Source organism: Ranitomeya imitator, chromosome 3 (genome assembly GCF_032444005.1).
Source record: "Ranitomeya imitator isolate aRanImi1 chromosome 3, aRanImi1.pri, whole genome shotgun sequence".
NCBI lineage: Eukaryota > Metazoa > Chordata > Amphibia > Anura > Dendrobatidae > Ranitomeya > Ranitomeya imitator.
In genome coordinates, this window is record NC_091284.1 from 754,299,916 (window position 1) to 754,322,135 (window position 22,220).

At 40.5% G+C, this 22,220-nt stretch overlaps 2 protein-coding genes across 8 annotated transcripts in view; one reads left to right on the top strand and one right to left on the bottom strand.

Annotated features, from left to right (window-relative positions):
• The window catches only part of NBEA (neurobeachin), an 899,093-nt gene that overhangs the window by 228,440 nt on the left and 648,433 nt on the right, over window positions 1–22,220 (bottom strand). For all 7 annotated transcript variants that reach the window (XM_069758980.1, XM_069758976.1, XM_069758974.1 and 4 more), the window contains one exon: window positions 19,034–19,170. In XM_069758980.1, coding sequence (XP_069615081.1) covers window positions 19,034–19,170 — 137 coding nt within the window. The remainder of the gene's footprint in view (window positions 1–19,033; window positions 19,171–22,220) is intronic.
• Window positions 15,272–17,036, top strand: MAB21L1 (mab-21 like 1). Its single transcript, XM_069758972.1, has one exon. It carries the CDS (start codon window positions 15,504–15,506, stop codon window positions 16,581–16,583), a length of 1,080 nt encoding a protein of 359 aa, XP_069615073.1. The 5' UTR covers window positions 15,272–15,503; the 3' UTR covers window positions 16,584–17,036.

Genomic DNA, 22,220 nt, shown 5'->3' on the forward strand with positions numbered 1-22,220 from the left:
GAAACCCACGGTGGGCCCCTGGGCAGATCTGGGCCCCCAATCCCACTGTATGGGCAGTACTTGGCATAACTCACTTGATTCAAACAGCATCTCATAATTCATTAACCAAACTACCCAGTTTATTATTATATAGAGATATAGGTAAATTTGTGAATGAGGGTATTGTAATATTTGCATGCAGGTGAAACGTGCCCCCCAAGTCAATTTTACAGGTGGGCCCTTAGCATCCCAGTCCGACACTGGTGGAAGCACAACTAGAGGTTGTGGTGACCAGGACATTTTTAAGAGCTACAAGTCCTGAACTCACTGCCATGATAACTTGGGTCCAATTGCACATTTTGGTACCTGGCACCACGGTTACGTGTTATACCAGTGCAATCTCAACAGTCGCCTATGAGCAAAAGCATGCCACCCTAGGAATCAATGGGCGCCTTCATCTGGCGGTGGCTCTACCAGAGGGAAGGTCATTCCTTGTGTACGGTTTTTAGACTGCATGGTGTGTATGTTTTTCCAATGGTTGTGTGGGTTTCCTCCAAATATCTCAGTTTCCTCTCCCACTTGAAAAATAAGTTAATAGACTTTCTATCTAATATATAATTGCCTAGAATACTACTTCCTGCAATTTGTGCCAACTTCCGTGGCTTTGTCCGGAGCTAATGTCCGGAGCTAATGTCCGGAGATTAATTGCCTAGAATACTACTTCCTGCAATTTGTGCCAACTTCCGTGGCTTTGTCCGGAGCTAATGTCCGGAGCTAATGTCCGGAGATTAATTGCCTAGAATACTACTTCCTGCAATTTGTGCCAACTTCCGTGGCTTTGTCCGGAGCTAATGTCCGGAGATTAATTGCCTAGAATACTACTTCCTGCAATTTCTGCCAACTTCCGTGGCTTTGTCCGGAGCTAATGTCCGGAGCTAATGTCCGGAGATAAGTGACGTCAACAGTGTCCAGTGTCTGATTGGTTGCCGCCTGCTGCGAGCGACCAATCAGAAACGTGCCGTACTGTGACACACTCCGCCCGCCATTTTGGTGTGATTTTTGAATTTTTACCTCACAGCAAGTTTCTACTGCGTGGAGGCGGGCGCAGTGACGTTGCTCTTCAAGCTCCTGCCGAATTTCGTCAAAAAAATGATAATACCATTTACCAAAACTATATATATTTAGTTGTGAAGTGGTTCAGTGACATTTTCACACCAATTTTGAACTTTTGTTTGGTGTTTTCTCCATATACTGCCTATTATTTTTGTTCTTTCTTACTATTATTTATTAATTGTATTATTCTTACATTTGAATAAATAAAGTATATATGGATTCTAGACTCCCGATTCTTTAGAATCGGGCTGCCATCTAGTATAATTATAATTCTCAAGTTCGTGGAGGCTTGAAATAGTGAAATTACATTCAGAGCCCCATTGGAGATAAACTGTTGTGCTATGCAAATAAAAGAACATGAATACAAGTCTAATTTACACTTATATTGAGAGAATTTATATTACCAAAAACATCCAAAATGTGTACCAAAAATATGTAAGAGAAATGCTGTGCTGCCAAAAAGAAAAACCAGATCCAGCAGAAATCACTGCACAGAGCACGGAAAGGAAATGTGACCGGGAAATAATATTTCACTTTGTTAAAATTTGTTAAGTCATAGCCCTCTCAAAATGATCAATTCTTTACTGATTTTCCACTGCCGCTGTCTGGGTCCCCGAATAAATCTCTGTTCACACAAATGCAATCTGACGTGTTGTCCATAGGGGTGATAAGCGATGTGGGAGGATCCGCTAGTAACGGCCAACTCCAATGGTGTCACTTTGGTGGACACGTTACTGCCCCCCGCTCGCGTGACCTCTCAGCACAATAGATGTGAATGGTCCTGAACTGTACCTGGTATAATAAAGTAATTATCTGATATAGAATAAACTAAAGATGGGAAAAATACATTATTTTGCAATTTAAAATGTATGAAAAATTAATTTTGTGTTTCAATAATTTGCACTGGCGCCTGTGGTAGCGCCCCCTAGTTTTTTTTCCCTAGCCAGAGACATCTGTATGCCAGTAGCGGACATGCATGCGCCATTTGCTGGGGATTGACGAGCTCAGTTTTGGCGCTGCGCACTAATCCCTGGTTATGATACGGCCATGTATATCACATATTCTTCTGCTCTACTTGTCAGAAGTGAAGGGGATGTATAGTGCGACACTTGCCAGGGGAGGAGAATGGTTCCCTTCTGACAAGCAGAGAAGAATATGTAATACACATGGCCGCCACACGTCGTTTTTTGCTGTTTTTTTATGCTAATTTTCAGCTGCTTTTCACAGTACCAGCAAAGCCTATGAGATTTCAGAAATCTCATGCACACATTGGTTTTTTGTGTGATCAGTATTTTGTGCTTTGCTGCGTTTTTTGGACATAGCGCATGTCACTTCTTTCAGCGTTTTTGCGCCCATTGGCTTAAATGTTGAAAAAAACGCAGCAAAAACGCAGGTATCATTATTTGCTGCATTTTTGCTGCTGAAAATCCAAGGACATTAGCATGGACAAAGAGAAAAAAAACCAAACAACAACAAACAACAAATATGCACCAAAAACGCATCTAAACCTGCGTTTTTGACGCAGCTTCTTTCCTGCCAAGATCAAGTTTTGCTGCAGAAAAAAAAGCAGCAAAACCGCCCTGTGTGAACTTACCCTAAGGATTAGTCGGCAGCATCGAGCAGGCGCTTGTCCAACCAGATGAACCACGCATGTGGGCAAAGTAATCAGTCATGAGGGCCCTAACACCGACCCTAAAGTGAGCCATCTCAAGACAAATATTTTTTAATAAATATTAATCGCTTAATTTGATGTATTTTAAAACCTGTCCATAATATTTTTTTTTTTTTGCAGAATAACCCCTTTAATATTTTTGTTTTTTATATTTTCACATATTTGGAAAAAAAAATTCAACAACAGAATGGTCACTGTGAGAAGAATAAGGCCACGTTTTCTGCAGGTTTCATCATAATAGGCAATAATGCATTTTTTTTTATTCTTGGTTTTCTTTTGTTGAGTTTTTCCATTTTATTTGATCCATTTTGGATGCAGATTTGGAGCCACTTTTTTTTGCCAATGCGTTTTAGTACAGAAAAGTTTCCATTCTACAATTAAATAAGTAACTGGGTTATGTCACTTTGTATTTTATGTGTTTTTTTTTTCAGAGCCTTTAGATAAAAAAAAAAAACGCACCACAAAGCGCACAATTCAGCAGCACCTTTTAGTTTTCATAAAATCATATGCTTGGACGGTTAAACGCAGCAGGTTTTCCACACAAAAAAATGCAGTGGAAAATAAAACTGAAACCATGTAGGGACCGGACCATAAAAGTAAAATACTAATAAAAAATAAATGAATTATAAAAAAAAATGATAGAAACAGTATCATCATTATCAGGCTTATAGGCACTGATTTATGAAAAAAAAAAAAAAAAAAGTTTGGTCTACATGAAAAGTTTGGCCATAAAAGCCAGGGATAGACAATAGGGAAAAGGCAAGACATGCGCCAACTAATGAGTGTCAAGTGGACATTCCGCAGACCTACAAAGAAAGGAACAGATTAAATCACTGTGAACAAGGAGTGTTCCAGGCTTCATTAGTTATTATTACCCAGCAAATATGGTGAGCAGAATGTACACATGTCAGCTGGGAGTGGCAGACAATGGCGTGGACAACTTATAAACTCCTTCTTGCTGAGAGCGAGTCCATAAAACAACCGCCTGGCACATTTGGATTCATGTGGCAACACCTCCTAATGCATAAACCACCAGATGACACAGATGGGGCAAAACCAAACATGAAAAGGGGCCTCCATTGTGTGCGCTCTGGACTTGATTTGATAGCCATTCAAGCAACTAAATGCAGATTGCTCTCCGGGACACAAAAAAAAAGAATGAGAAAAAAAAATAAAAAATCACTGGATCGTTTATTACCAAATCTGGGGAATTATGGAAGATCAAAATCACATATTAACCCTTTTGTTGCCATGCCTGTCCCTTTAGGAGGCGGGAAGTAGACTTCATTTTTTAAATAAAATGAACAGTAAAAATAAATAAAAAAAAAATAGTAAAAAAAAGCTTTGCACGTTTATTATTAACCAATATTCCTGATCAAAATGTGTTTTGGTTTATCGAGTCCATAAAAAGAACACGATTCATGGTGTTTTTTTAAAACAAATAAATAAATAAATATTTTTGCTCCTTGAAGAAACCTGATTGTGTGTGTGACATAAGAGTTTACAAGGTTAAATTACTATCTGAGGGAAGGTAATCTGGCAGACTTTGAGAACAGCCTGCAAACACTACAATCTGCATCTAGAAGGGCATTTGTCATCATTAGCTGAGCTCTGACAGCTGGCACCCACTGTGTCCCAAGCCTCCGAAAAGTAGCAAAAAAATAAAAAAACGGATTTAAGTAACCATTGTCTAGTTCTAGTGCAGTAAGAGGGGTTCAAGTGGGATGTCCGATAGATAAATATATCTACTAAGGCATATGGCACAGAAACACTAATGTTCTGTCACTTTCTAACTCTATGCTGTAGAATAAAAAAAACAAAAACAAAGGACATGTGGAACAAATTAACATAATTATCAAAATATGATCTCTACAAATAAAGATTCTGTTAATGGTAATAATTTCTTAAATACTGCCTGGGAAATTGAAAACATAATGTACTTTAATTTAAAGAAGATAAAAAATATATAATATAGAAATATATCAGGGTTGTCATATTATATAGACACACTTATGTATGTTTTTAAATTGTATATATATATATATATATATATATATATATATATATAAATATAAATATATATATATACGCACACATACATATATACACAAATGTGTGTGTGTATATATATATATATAATTATGTGTGTAATATATATGTGCGTGTATATTACTATATATATATATATATATATATATATATATATATATATAGTGAAAAAATTGGAACAGCATCAAATTACTACCTTACAAGGCATGCAGAGCTTTTCCGACCAGCAATCCAATGGTCAAAAAGTAATAAACGTAAAAAAAAGGAAAAGCAGCACAAAATAATTGAAAAAAAGTGGACTTTAATGCCTGAACGGCGTGCCCACACCGCTGCTTTTCCTTTTTTTTAGTATATATATATATATATATATATATATATATATATATATATACACACACACACACACACAAACATATTATAATGAGTTTTCTTGCACTTGAGATTTTCTATTATGCAAACCAGTCCACATTCAAATCAAAAAATTATTTTTGTGTTAATGGGAAATCTATGTAAATGAAGGACACTCATTTATCACAAAAGCTGACAACCATTCCATATTGCAAGTGAGAAATGAAAACGCTTTGAAAAAAAAAAAAAAGAGAAGCAATTAATTAGTTTTATTTATTTTTTATTGCACTGTCTGGAGGCACAACAAAATTAGTCATCTGAAAACGAAAATAAATAAATATTTAGACTTTTTGTTGTTGTCATTTACACACATATGGCTGCTGCCTGCTATACGGAGCACCATGAGGACCACAGACGCCTATGGCTAAATTATATACTCGCAGATGCAGGATAAGGGGGAACTCAAGAGTGTACGATATAGGTCATGCATCAATGGTATAGCAAATTGTATAAAGTAGAATGCAAAAGCAATAGAAATAAAAAGCACAAAGTTGAACAAGTTATTCATTATAAAATAATTTTACTGAGAAAAAGATAACAAAAATGAATTATTACCAAGTGCTAAAATGATTACTGAATATTTTAGTCTAAATGTAAAATGACCAGAAGATTATACCTCCAGTATATTTCTAATAGCTAACTTACACAAACGGATCTAAGATTTGCGTAAAGTATTCTGATAATCAGGTAAAAACATAAGTATTTCGCCATTCATGCGCTATAATCATCTTAATGAGGTTAAAATGAATTGTTCTTGGTATTGTGAGGCCGCAGAACAAGTCACAGTTCCCCCTCATGCAAAACTCTCCTTTCTTAATCTATTCCTGTCTACATAATTGACCTTTGCTGCCCCTGTCTTGGAAAATTGTTTCCTTTTCTACTATGCCAAGGCAGCTCTTTACCAGGTTATGAGCACAACACGTTAATTATTCCCGTTCTGAGGCCGTGGTAAAGAGGGGGAGACGCCTTTGTGCTGCACTAATAGTGAAGTATTCGTGCATCTAATTTATACAGAATATTTATACATATGTTTATATACACACACACATTATATATATATATATATATATATATATATATACACACACTCATAAATTGCAATTTGTAAGAATAAAACAAATAAAACAAATTGCTTCATTTTTACCGCCCCAATTTTTATATTAAGGTTCATACGATCAGTTTATTTCAGCCTCCTGCATCGTATGATCTGCAATGAAAGTGTCCTTTATATAAACACAATATGCAAAAAAAAAATGGCCTGGGAGCCCTTTCTTCCCATTTGTTTTCTATTTCATAAAATGACTTCATATGACATTTGCGGAGCTATAATGGAGGAGTTGCTAAGCAACCAAGCAAAATTGGCTCCAGGCAGTTGAATTACAGATTTCAAATTTTGCAGGCAACTTTTCACCAGGCGATCACTAGAGGAACGTCGGCACTCCGAGGAACACACATCCTGCACTAGATTACACTGATTTTTATCAGTACCATATATATATATATATATACATATATATATATATATATATATATATATATATAGTAATAAAATTATATATACATATATACTGTATATATAAAATATAAATTTTTTAATATATTATAGTGATATATGTATTTACATAAGATATACAAATACACAAGATATTATAATTTTTACTGATTAACAATGCTACTAAAATTATATATATATATATAAGTTAGGCATACCAAAATTCATGCATATAAATAGATATATTATAATTCTGTAAATTCTGTAGATAAATATATTCTATAGAAACTATATATATTAGAATTTTTATAGGGTAAAGCTACTAAAAACATAGCTGTGAGTTTTACAATTCTGCATCAGAATAAAGGAGTTAATACAGATGTATATTTCTGCCATTTGATGAGTTGTGTTTATGGTGTAGTAATTTCTGCTACATTATAAAGTGCACAACATAAAAATAAGTATAACCCCCAACATGTGCACCTGAAGAACAAACCAATATGCCAATAAGTGTAATTATAAAAAAAAAAACTACAAATATCTACTTATAAAAAAAAAATGAAAAAAGTGGAGAAAAAAAGTGAAAACCCCCCAACAACTTGGAGGAGTAAATGGTGGGCCATCAGAGTGCGTGCAACAGGTCACATTGGGTGATGACCAGCTGTAGTACAATGCCAGAGCAAGAACCGACCCAGAGCAACCAATCAGAAATCGGCTGTCACTGCTGCAGCGCAGGAGCACAATGAAGCCCTGATCGGATTGGCTGATGTAAGCCACGCCTCCACATGCTCTATAGTGTTTGTATATACACAGGGCGCAGCAGATGATCAGGCGCACACGTGACGTCACACCTGCAGGTATACACACCGGTCTATGGCTACTGGCATCACAACATGATAGGGTTAAGAGCCGCTGCTGGTTGCTAGGAGACGGCGGCGCAGTGTGAGCGGGAGGTGGTCGGGTCCTGCAAGTCAGAGCAGCAGAGGCCGGTGCGGGTGTGATGCCGAGCACTGCTGCTCCTACACACGGACAGAGCCAGCTACAGCCGCCGGGAAGGGTCATAGCTTACATATGCACCGACACACACAGTATATAGTGTGCAGGGACGTGTGTGAGTGCAAATACACAGTATATAGTGTGCAGGGACGTGTGTGAGTGCAAATACACAGTATATAGTGCGCAGGGACGTGTGTGAGTGCAAATACACAGTATATAGTGCGCAGGGACGTGTGTGAGTGCAAATACACAGTATATAGTGCGCAGGGACGTGTGTGAGTGCAAATACACAGTATATAGTGCGCAGGGACGTGTGTGAGTGCAAATACACAGTATATAGTGCGCAGGGACGTGTGTGAGTGCAAATACACAGTATATAGTGCGCAGGGACGTGTGTGAGTGCAAATACACAGTATATAGTGTGCAGGGACGTGTGTGAGTGTAAATACACAGTATATAGTGTGCAGGGACGTGTGTGAGTGTAAATACACAGTATATAGTGTGCAGGGACGTGTGTGCGAGTGTAAATACACAGTATATAGTGTGCAGGGACGTGTGTGTGAGTGCAAATACACAGTATATAGTGCGCAGGGACGTGTGTGAGTGCAAATACACAGTATATAGTGCGCAGGGACGTGTGTGAGTGCAAATACACAGTATATAGTGTGCAGGGACGTGTGTGAGTGCAAATACACAGTATATAGTGTGCAGGGACGTGTGTGAGTGCAAATACACAGTATATAGTGTGCAGGGACGTGTGTGCGAGTGTAAATACACAGTATATAGTGTGCAGGGACGTGTGTGCGAGTGTAAATACACAGTATATAGTGTGCAGGGACGTGTGTGCGAGTGTAAATACACAGTATATAGTGTGCAGGGACGTGTGTGAGTGCAAATACACAGTATATAGTGTGCAGGGACGTGTGTGAGTGCAAATACACAGTATATAGTGTGCAGGGACGTGTGTGAGTGCAAATACACAGTATATAGTGTGCAGGGACGTGTGTGAGTGTAAATACACAGTATATAGTGTGCAGGGACGTGTGTGAGTGTAAATACACAGTATATAGTGTGCAGGGACGTGTGTGCGAGTGTAAATACACAGTATATAGTGTGCAGGGACGTGTGTGTGAGTGCAAATACACAGTATATAGTGCGCAGGGACGTGTGTGAGTGCAAATACACAGTATATAGTGTGCAGGGACGTGTGTGAGTGCAAATACACAGTATATAGTGTGCAGGGACGTGTGTGAGTGCAAATACACAGTATATAGTGTGCAGGGACGTGTGTGAGTGCAAATACACAGTATATAGTGTGCAGGGACGTGTGTGCGAGTGTAAATACACAGTATATAGTGTGCAGGGACGTGTGTGCGAGTGTAAATACACAGTATATAGTGTGCAGGGACGTGTACGAGTGTAAATACACAGTATATAGTGTGCAGGGACACGTGAGTGCAAATACACAGTATATAGTGTGCAGGGACGTGTGCGAGTGTAAATACACAGTATATAGTGTGCAGGGACGTGTGCGAGTGTAAATACACAGTATATAGTGTGCAGGGACATGTGCGAGTGCAAATACACAGTACATAGTGTGCAGGGACGTGTGTGAGTGTAAATACACAGTATATAGTGTGCAGAGACATATGTGAGTGCAAATACACAGTATATAGTGTGCAGGGACATGTGCGAGTGCAAATACACAGTATATAGTGTGCAGGGACGTGTGCGAGTGTAAATACACAGTATATAGTGTGCAGGGACGTGTGCGAGTAAATACACAGTATATAGTGTGCAGGGACGTGTGCGAGTGTAAATACACAGTATATAGTGTGCAGGGACGTGTGTGAGTGTAAATACACAGTATATAGTGTGCAGGGACGTGTGCGAGTGTAAATACACAGTATATAGTGTGCAGGGACGTGTGTGAGTGTAAATACACAGTATATAGTGTGCAGGGACGTGTGCGAGTGTAAATACACAGTATATAGTGTGCAGGGACGTGTGTGAGTGTAAATACACAGTATATAGTGTGCAGGGACACGTCTGAGTGTAAATACACAGTATATAGTGTGCAGGGACACGTGAGTGTAAATACACAGTATATAGTGTGCAGGGACGTGTGTATGAGTGTAAATACACAGTATATAGTGTGCAGGGACGTGTGTGAGTGTAAATACACAGTATATAATGTGCAGGGACGTGTGTGTGTAAATACACAGTATATAGTGTGCAGGGACGTGTGTGAGTGTAAATACACAGTATATAGTGTGCAGGGACGTGTGAGTGTAAATACACAGTATATAGTGTGCAGGGACGTGTGAGTGTAAATACACAGTATATAGTGTGCAGGGACGTGTGTGAGTGTAAATACACAGTAGTGTGCAGGGACGTGTGTGTGTAAATACACAGTATATAGTGTGCAGGGACGTGTGTGAGTGTAAATACACAGTATATAGTGTGCAGGGACGTGTGAGTGTAAATACACAGTATATAGTGTGCAGGGACGTGTGTGAGTGTAAATACACAGTATATAGTGTGCAGGGACGTGTGAGTGTAAATACACAGTATATAGTGTGCAGGGACGTGTGAGTGTAAATACACAGTATATAGTGTGCAGGGACGTGTGTGAGTGTAAATACACAGTATATAGTGTGCAGGGACATGTGTGAGTGTAAATACACAGTATATAGTGTGCAGGGACATGTGTGAGTGTAAATACACAGTATATAGTGTGCAGGGACGTGTGTGAGTGTAAATACACAGTATATAGTGTGCAGGGACGTGTGTGAGTGCAAATACACAGTATATAGTGTGCAGGGACATGTGTGAGTGTAAATACACAGTATATAGTGTGCAGGGACATGTGTGAGTGTAAATACACAGTATATAGTGTGCAGGGACATGTGTGAGTGTAAATACACAGTATATAGTGTGCAGGAACGTGTGTGAGTGCAAATACACAGTATATAGTGTGCAGGGACATGTGTGAGTGTAAATACACAGTATATAGTGTGCAGGGACGTGTGTGAGTGTAAATACACAGTATATAGTGTGCAGGGACGTGTGTGAGTGTAAATACACAGTATATAGTGTGCAGGGACGTGTGTGAGTGCAAATACACAGTATATAGTGTGCAGGGACGTGTGTGTGAGTGTAAATACACAGTATATAGTGTGCAGGGACGTGTGTGTGAGTGTAAATACACAGTATATAGTGTGCAGGGACGTGTGTGAGTGTAAATACACAGTATATAGTGTGCAGGGACGTGTGTGAGTGTAAATACACAGTATATAGTGTGCAGGGACATGTGTGAGTGTAAATACACAGTATATAGTGTGCAGGGACATGTGTGAGTGTAAATACACAGTATATAGTGTGCAGGGACGTGTGTGAGTGTAAATACACAGTATATAGTGTGCAGGGACGTGTGTGAGTGTAAATACACAGTATATAGTGTGCAGGGACGTGTGTGTGAGTGTAAATACACAGTATATAGTGTGCAGGGACGTGTGTGTGAGTGTAAATACACAGTATATAGTGTGCAGGGACGTGTGTGAGTGCAAATACACAGTATATAGTGTGCAGGGACGTGTGTGAGTGTAAATACACAGTATATAGTGTGCAGGGACGTGTGTGTGAGTGTAAATACACAGTATATAGTGTGCAGGGACGTGTGTGTGAGTGTAAATACACAGTATATAGTGTGCAGGGACGTGTGTGAGTGTAAATACACAGTATATAGTGTGCAGGGACGTGTGTGAGTGTAAATACACAGTATATAGTGTGCAGGGACGTGTGTGAGTGCAAATACACAGTATATAGTGTGCAGGGACGTGTGTGTGAGTGTAAATACACAGTATATAGTGTGCAGGGACGTGTGTGTGAGTGTAAATACACAGTATATAGTGTGCAGGGACGTGTGTGAGTGTAAATACACAGTATATAGTGTGCAGGGACGTGTGTGAGTGTAAATACACAGTATATAGTGTGCAGGGACATGTGTGAGTGTAAATACACAGTATATAGTGTGCAGGGACATGTGTGAGTGTAAATACACAGTATATAGTGTGCAGGGACGTGTGTGAGTGTAAATACACAGTATATAGTGTGCAGGGACGTGTGTGAGTGTAAATACACAGTATATAGTGTGCAGGGACGTGTGTGTGAGTGTAAATACACAGTATATAGTGTGCAGGGACGTGTGTGTGAGTGTAAATACACAGTATATAGTGTGCAGGGACGTGTGTGAGTGCAAATACACAGTATATAGTGTGCAGGGACGTGTGTGAGTGTAAATACACAGTATATAGTGTGCAGGGACGTGTGTGTGAGTGTAAATACACAGTATATAGTGTGCAGGGACGTGTGTGTGAGTGTAAATACACAGTATATAGTGTGCAGGGACGTGTGTGAGTGTAAATACACAGTATATAGTGTGCAGGGACGTGTGTGAGTGTAAATACACAGTATATAGTGTGCAGGGACATGTGTGAGTGTAAATACACAGTATATAGTGTGCAGGGACATGTGTGAGTGTAAATACACAGTATATAGTGTGCAGGGACGTGTGTGAGTGTAAATACACAGTATATAGTGTGCAGGGACGTGTGTGAGTGTAAATACACAGTATATAGTGTGCAGGGACGTGTGTGTGAGTGTAAATACACAGTATATAGTGTGCAGGGACGTGTGTGTGAGTGTAAATACACAGTATATAGTGTGCAGGGACGTGTGTGAGTGCAAATACACAGTATATAGTGTGCAGGGACGTGTGTGAGTGTAAATACACAGTATATAGTGTGCAGGGACGTGTGTGTGAGTGTAAATACACAGTATATAGTGTGCAGGGACGTGTGTGAGTGTAAATACACAGTATATAGTGTGCAGGGACGTGTGTGTGAGTGTAAATACACAGTATATAGTGTGCAGGGACGTGTGTGTGAGTGTAAATACACAGTATATAGTGTGCAGGGACGTGTGTGAGTGCAAATACACAGTATATAGTGTGCAGGGACGTGTGTGAGTGTAAATACACAGTATATAGTGTGCAGGGACGTGTGTGTGAGTGTAAATACACAGTATATAGTGTGCAGGGACGTGTGTGTGAGTGTAAATACACAGTATATAGTGTGCAGGGACGTGTGTGAGTGTAAATACACAGTATATAGTGTGCAGGGACGTGTGTGAGTGTAAATACACAGTATATAGTGTGCAGGGACGTGTGTGAGTGTAAATACACAGTATATAGTGTGCAGGGACGTGTGTGAGTGTAAATACACAGTATATAGTGTGCAGGGACGTGTGTGTGAGTAAATACACAGTATATAGTGTGCAGGGACGTGTGTGTGAGTGTAAATACACAGTATATAGTGTGCAGGGACGTGTGTGTGAGTGTAAATACACAGTATATAGTGTGCAGGGACGTGTGTGAGTGCAAATACACAGTATATAGTGTGCAGGGACGTGTGTGAGTGTAAATACACAGTATATAGTGTGCAGGGACGTGTGTGTGAGTGTAAATACACAGTATATAGTGTGCAGGGACGTGTGTGTGAGTGTAAATACACAGTATATAGTGTGCAGGGACGTGTGTGAGTGTAAATACACAGTATATAGTGTGCAGGGACGTGTGTGAGTGTAAATACACAGTATATAGTGTGCAGGGACGTGTGTGAGTGCAAATACACAGTATATAGTGTGCAGGGACGTGTGTGTGAGTGTAAATACACAGTATATAGTGTGCAGGGACGTGTGTGTGAGTGTAAATACACAGTATATAGTGTGCAGGGACGTGTGTGAGTGTAAATACACAGTATATAGTGTGCAGGGACGTGTGTGAGTGTAAATACACAGTATATAGTGTGCAGGGACATGTGTGAGTGTAAATACACAGTATATAGTGTGCAGGGACATGTGTGAGTGTAAATACACAGTATATAGTGTGCAGGGACGTGTGTGAGTGTAAATACACAGTATATAGTGTGCAGGGACGTGTGTGAGTGTAAATACACAGTATATAGTGTGCAGGGACGTGTGTGTGAGTGTAAATACACAGTATATAGTGTGCAGGGACGTGTGTGTGAGTGTAAATACACAGTATATAGTGTGCAGGGACGTGTGTGAGTGCAAATACACAGTATATAGTGTGCAGGGACGTGTGTGAGTGTAAATACACAGTATATAGTGTGCAGGGACGTGTGTGTGAGTGTAAATACACAGTATATAGTGTGCAGGGACGTGTGTGTGAGTGTAAATACACAGTATATAGTGTGCAGGGACGTGTGTGAGTGTAAATACACAGTATATAGTGTGCAGGGACATGTGTGAGTGTAAATACACAGTATATAGTGTGCAGGGACGTGTGTGAGAGTGTAAATACACAGTATATAGTGTGCAGGGACGTGTGAGTGTAAATACATGGCCCTCAGACCTGTCCCTGACATCTGGGGTGGGTATATATGTATATACATATATATATATAGTTTATTACCGACTGCTGTGTGTATCCAGTGTTACTCCGTGTGCTGTTCCCTGTGCACACACTGACATCTGGGGTGGGTGTATGTATATGTATATATATATAGTTTATTACTGACTGCTGTGTGTATACAGTGTTACTCCGTGTGCTGTTCCCTGCGCACACACTGACATCTGGGGTGGGTGTATGTATATGTATATATATATAGTTTATTACTGACTGCTGTGTGTATACAGTGTTACTCCGTGTGCTGTTCCCTGCGCACACACTGACATCTGGGGTGGGTGTATGTATATGTATATATATATAGTTTATTACTGACTGCTGTGTGTATCCAGTGTTACTCCGTGTGCTGTTCCCTGCGCACACACTGACATCTGGGGTGGGTGTATATGTATATATATATATATATATACATATAGATATATAGTTTATTACCGACTGCTGTGTGTGTACAGTGTTACTCCGTGTGCTGTTCCCTGTGCACACACTGACATCTGGGGTGGGTGTATGTATATGTATATATATATAGTTTATTACTGACTGCTGTGTGTATACAGTGTTACTCCGTGTGCTGTTCCCTGTGCACACACTGACATCTGGGGTGGGTGTATGTATATGTATATATATATAGTTTATTACTGACTGCTGTGTGTATCCAGTGTTACTCCGTGTGCTGTTCCCTGCGCACACACTGACATCTGGGGTGGGTGTATATGTATATATATATATATATATACATATAGATATATAGTTTATTACCGACTGCTGTGTGTGTACAGTGTTACTCCGTGTGCTGTTCCCTGTGCACACACTGACATCCATGCACGGGGCGAGGATGTGCGGAGAAGGCTCTGCACCTGTAGCATTGGGTTTTTAGTTCTATAGATATCTCTCTATATATGCACACACACACAGTATATATATATATCTATATCCCGGGGTCCACACTGCCCCCGCCTCCACGGTCCCGGTGCCACATGTGGGGAGGGGGCCGCTCGGGCTCCCGGTGGGGGCGGGGCCGCTGGTGATTGGCCGGGTCCTGGCCCTGCCCTACACTAGCTCCCGGTGTGGGGCCGCGGTATATCCAGTGCACAGTGAGGGCCAGGGCGCTATACACGTCTGCACCCTGCCCTGGCCTCACCGCTGGGCGGAGGAGGGTCCCTGCAGCCCCCCATGCCCGCTCCTGCGCGCCGCTAGTCTCTCCGCCCGCCCGTCCGTCCTCAGAGTTGGCTCCCGCTCCCGCCGCCGCCTTGGATCCGTCGGCTTACTGCGAGACTCCGGTGTACAACCCGGATCTCTGCCCCAACATGATCGCGGCGCAGGCCAAGCTGGTGTACCACCTGAACAAGTACTACACCGAGAAGTGCCAGAGCCGGAAGGCGGCCATCTCCAAGAGCATCCGCGAGGTGTGCAAGGTGGTGTCCGACGTGCTGAAGGAGGTGGAGGTGCAGGAGCCGCGCTTCATCAGCTCCCTCAACGAGATGGACAACCGCTACGAGGGGCTGGAGGTCATCTCGCCCACCGAGTTCGAGGTGGTCCTCTACCTCAACCAGATGGGGGTCTTCAACTTCGTAGACGACGGCTCGCTGCCCGGCTGCGCGGTGCTGAAGCTGAGCGACGGCCGCAAGAGGAGCATGTCCCTCTGGGTGGAGTTCATCACCGCCTCCGGGTACCTGTCCGCCCGCAAGATCCGCTCCCGCTTCCAGACCCTGGTGGCCCAGGCGGTGGACAAGTGCAGCTACCGGGACGTGGTGAAGATGGTGGCGGACACCAGCGAGGTGAAGCTGCGGATCCGGGACCGCTACGTGGTGCAGATCACGCCGGCCTTCAAGTGCACGGGCATCTGGCCCCGCAGCGCGGCCCACTGGCCCCTGCCCCACATCCCCTGGCCCGGGCCCAACCGGGTGGCCGAGGTGAAGGCGGAGGGCTTCAACCTGCTCTCCAAGGAGTGCCATACCCTGGCCGGCAAGCAGAGCTCGGCGGAGAGCGACGCCTGGGTGCTGCAGTTCGCCGAGGCGGAGAACCGGCTCCAGCTGGGGGGCTGCAGGAAGAAATGCCTGTCCGTGCTCAAGACCCTGCGGGACCGCCACCTGGAGCTGCCCGGCCAGCCGCTCAACAACTACCACATGAAGACCCTGGTGTCCTACGAGTGCGAGAAGCACCCGCGGGAGTCGGACTGGGACGAGGCGTGCCTGGGGGACCGGCTGAACGGCATCCTGCTGCAGCTCATCTCCTGCCTGCAGTGCCGCCGCTGCCCGCACTACTTCCTGCCCAACCTGGACCTGTTCCAGGGCAAGCCCCACTCTGCCCTGGAGAACGCGGCCAAGCAGACGTGGAGGCTGGCCCGGGAGATCCTCACCAACCCCAAGAGCCTGGAGAAGCTCTGAGCGCCCACCATGCCAGCCCCCGCCTGGGACCCTTTCCCAGCCTTGGGATTCTCCAGACCTTTGCTGTTCTTCATTCTAGAAGGATGTGGCCAATGCTGGGAGTAGTAGTCCTCCACCCTGTGACTGTCTGTGAGCTTGTGTTGTGCCGTGTTGGATGCTCCCGGCCGTGGATTTGGGGTCTGCTCGGAGGTCGCTGGCTGCTTTGTATTGGGAACAGTCCGAACTCTGAAGTTTACATTTGCTCTGTTCTACACCCGACATTCCGGCAATATTACTTGAAATGTTATTTAAAAAAAAAAATATTCAAATGAAATTTGATTTTTTTTTTTCTGGGCTTCGATGTTGGCGCTTGGAATTCTATCTATTTGAAAATGCACTTGAGATACACTGGATAATGACTTCTGTGATCGAGATTTTAATTTAATTACAATTAATAAATTTACGGAAAATTTATTTTTTTTGCTGCTGGTTGTCATTAACATATGCTGGGTTATAAAGAAAAAATATTAAACGAAAGGAACCATTTTCTATCGATGTAGGAGAGACTCGAGCTGTTCTAATCATCGAGATTACACTCCAGGAAGGCACCGAAATCTGTCCGGTTATTCAGATTATTCACGGATAATTCGGATCTGAACACATTTAGAATAAGTTATTATTCACACCCGTCTTTTAAAAAAAACCCAAAACATTTCTATTTTTTCCTACACATTTATATTTCACATTCTTAGATTAGTTTTGTATTTTTATTTTATATATTTTTCATACTTGCTTAAATATACTGACATTTCTATTATAAAATTAAATCTAAAAATGAAAAAGTTACTCTACATTATTTGTACCAAATTATGATTTTCACATTTTATTTGCCAATATCGTTTTCCTTCAGTTAAATTAGATCTAATAATACTTTCCCTATTTCTTCGCTTTAGTTCTTTTCTACACATACATATTTCTGCGTTTTTTTTTTCTTTGGATACATGATTCTCTACAATTATTAATTTATATTATTGTTCAGTATTCACATGTAATTATTACATAAATTTGGATAATCCTCTGACATATATTTAATAAAATCACAACAAAAATAAATGTATTATTAGGGTAATGATAAATAAAAACAATGAATAATCGGGTAAGAACAGAGAAGGGATATTTTCAGTTATTGTCGCTGATAATAAACCTTTATTATAGTTCAGCTAAATTAAATATAAATAAATATCGCACAGGAGATCTCACAATGATCAGGGATAGATTTAGCATTTTCGTAAAATATTCCCGGATCTTAAGGTCAATAAATGGTTTTGGATTATTAGATTTCTTGTCACCTCCGGGTAAAAAATGTATGCGATCAAATCAGGTGAATGGCATTTCTGCTCCTTTACGTGTCAGGAAGGCTGAGGAGGAGGAGGAGGAGGACCAGACAATGTCACCAGCGATCAGAAAAGGGGGAGGAAGGACAGGAACACACAGAAACACGCGGGGAATCTACAGCGGGGACCGGGGCGAAGAAAGAATAGAAACACCACAAAGGTGTCAGCACAGTGTTCGAATCTATTTCTCTCATATATACATGTCTGTCTCCTTCATATTTATTTATATTATAATTCCATATATTTCGATCTCTAGAATATTTATCTTCTTCATTTATAAAATCTGTAACATTTCTTATTTTTTTTATTTGTATATAAGAGGTTCTGGTGACAACCTTGGGAACTTTGCATTCAATTTTGCATGACAAGTATGGCTTATGTTTTTCTAGCTCTATCTACATAACTATATCTAAACTAGCTATCTATATATCAATCTCTACATTCTACACATCTATCTATACAACATCTACATGTCTATCTAAAACATCTATACATCTGTTTTCTATTATCCATCTAATATCTATATCTATTTATACACTCAACCTAAAACCTCTCTGTTTCTCTCTCTATATATACATACACACACATCTATCTACATATCTATATATACAATATCTACTACATGTCAAATATTTATATCTATACATCTATTTTCTATTATCTACAATATCCATGTATTTATACACTGTATAGGTTTCTCTCTATATATACCTACACACACATTTATCTACATATTTATCTATACAATATCAACATGTCTAAAATATTTATATCTACATCTATTTTCTATGTTATCTAATATCTATTTATACACTCTACAGGTCTATCTAATATCTCTCTATATACACATACACATTTATCTACATATCTATACACTATCCATATGTCTATCTAAAATATTTATAGCTATACATCTATCATATTTATCTATTATCTATGTATACATCTACATATTTAAAATATCCATCTACACATGTATCTCTCTATGACATAAATATATCTACAGATCTGGCTCTATCTGCACATTCTGCTAACTTCACTCGTGGATAAAACACGCAGTATACAGTAATTCCTTACTTTGGGATCGATCTTCTTAAAGCTGAGATCTTCTTCATCCACCTCGAAGTAGATCTCCGTGGTGGTGATGGACAGGGTGCCCTTAGCCACCACAATGGGTGCAATGAGCTGGGCAGGGGTGCTCAGCACCACAGGACCTGTAACAGAGACACAAGGCTCACATCTCATCTACTATTTCTTCCATTCCCCCCACATTTCGGTGTTATTTCTGCATGTCAGTAATATCCCTGGCACAAGAGTCACTTTATTCACTAGTGATGTTCTGCAGCAGCCCGGGCAGTGACCACGGTGGCCACATTGTGTCTGGGAAGAAGGAAACAATCAGCAGCAGCAGAGCGGGCGCAGGAGAAACACGGGGAAGCGAAGAGGATCAGTGCCGGTCACTGGGGTACAGGATCCCTCCAGATCTCAGTGTGATCCTGCAGGGAATACACAGCTCATCTGTATCAGGGGCACAGTCAGGTCTCTGCTGAGCACCAGTACAGCAGCAGAGATCCAGCAGAAACTGCCCCAGGACCCTGGTAGTGGCCAGGAATACAGATAGGAATACATTGTAGCCTTCAGTGTTACATATGAAGAGCATTATTATTGTTTATTTAACTGAAGAGTGGTTTTTGGTTTTATAAAGTTCTATGCTATGCAGTGATTGACCTGGAATATATTACTTCCCATAAACAAAAGGCTTTTTATAGGTATTATTTATGCATTTTATTACCCCAACAAAGCGAAAATAAACCATTTCTCAACACTGCCAATCATGGAGGAAAAACAATGCAACAAATTAAAAACTGCCTGCAAAAGGTTTTGCATGTGTGATGACATGACGTTTTCTGAAGGAAAAGCTCTGGGAATATTTGCTACACAGAGTTTAGATCCAGTGTATATTTAAAGTGACAGAGCCAGTACTTTCCCAGGTCCATAATGCAGGCCTGTAGGCTCTGCTGCTGCTGCAGGGTGCCTCTATCTCGGCATCGTATTTACCTCCAGAAGAACTGCCAGCAGAGAACTATGGAACAATATATAATATATATATATAATATGGAGCATGCTACTAATAAACTATTTAACCTATACATCCAACAATGGAGCATGCTACTATTATACTATTTAACCTATAAATCCAACAATGGAGCATGCTACTAATAAACTATTTAACCTATAAATCCAACAATGGAGCATGCTACTAATAAACTATTTAACCTATAAATCCAACAATGGAGCATGCTACTAATAAACTATTTAACCTATACATCCAACAATGGAGCATGCTACTAATAAACTATTTAACCTATACATCCAACAATGGAGCATGCTACTATTATACTATTTAACCTATACATCCAACAATGGAGTATGCTACTATTATACTATTTAACCTATAAATCCAACAATGGAGCATGCTACTATTATACTATTTAACCTATAAATCCAACAATGGAGCATGCTACTATTATACTATTTAACCTATAAATCCAACAATGGAGCATGCTACTAATAAACTATTTAACCTATAAATCCAACAATGGAGCATGCTACTATTATACTATTTAACCTATAAATCCAACAATGGAGCATGCTACTATTATACTATTTAACCTATAAATCCAACAATGGAGCATGCTACTATTATACTATTTAACCTATACATCCAACAATGGAGCATGCTACTAATAAACTATTTAACCTATAAATCCAACAATGGAGCATGCTACTATTATACTATTTAACCTATAAATCCAACAATGGAGCATGCTACTAATAAACTATTTAACCTATACATCCAACAATGGAGCATGCTACTAATAAACTATTTAACCTATAAATCCAACAATGGAGCATGCTACTAATAAACTATTTAACCTATAAATCCAACAATGGAGCATGCTACTATTATACTATTTAACCTATACATCCAACAATGGAGCATGCTACTATTATACTATTTAACCTATACATCCAACAATGGAGCATGCTACTAATAAACTATTTAACCTATAAATCCAACAATGGAGCATGCTACTATTATACTATTTAACCTATACATCCAACAATGGAGCATGCTACTATTATACTATTTAACCTATACATCCAACAATGGAGCATGCTACTATTATACTATTTAACCTATAAATCCAAGGACATGTGGAAGCACATCATGGGCCCCGTAGTAATCAATAGGAGAGACATGAAAGATCTGTACAAATCACAGATCCATAAATTTCAGTGTGTACGAGGCTTCATTAATAAACGTACCCGTACCGCCATGTGCTGAATATTTTGTCATTAGGAAATCCCATTACAACCCTGAAAGATGCCTGTGTGTGTCACATACTGTGTAGGTAAGTAACATGTCTTGCTGGAAGAAGGACACCGCTTGGTGGAGGTCCTTAGATGGTGGAAGCTTCTGGGCAGTAGCTTTATTTGGGCCCTCTATGTCATTTGGACTGGTGGACATTAACCTGGAATTTTCATGCAGCCATCAGCCTACATCCACGTTCAGTATTTCACATCAGTCTATGTAATCCAAAACCAGAAGTCGGTGAAAAATGCAGAAGTGTTGCTATTATATTTTTACTCTAATTTTGTCTTACAAATGCTGATATAAAATACCATCCAAATAATGAACGTGTGAACGAGGCCTAAGGCCAGAGCTTTTAGTGGTACCAGCACTGTACGCCACAGAAACAGGAGCTGAGCAGCATTACTTCATAAGGCTGGCAGGAAGGCGCTGCTAAACAGATATAAATGTGCGTCATCAAAGCCTAAATAGTGAAAACCGCCACACGCCTTTTTTTCCCTCTCCTGAGGATCTCAGGCCTCATTCAGGTGTCAGTGATTTTTCACGTACAAAAATAAATAATAAACAGTTCAAATGTCATCAGTGTTTTTCACCATTGAATAAATAAATATTTATTTTATAGTGTTAATCACGGAGAGCACACAGCTGCACGGGTGATGTCCACAGACCCATAGATTTACAGGAATTCTGAACAAAGATGCTGATCAAAAACCAATATGTCGCTGTGATTTTTTTCGCAGACACACGGTCCGCAAAATAACAGACACGTGCATAGCTACATAAGGCTACGTTCCCAATTGTCAATTTCTCTTACTCGAACGCAGATTTTCCCCATAGTCTTGCACTAGATGCAGAAAATCTGCAGGTAAAAAATGCACTGGCAGTTTT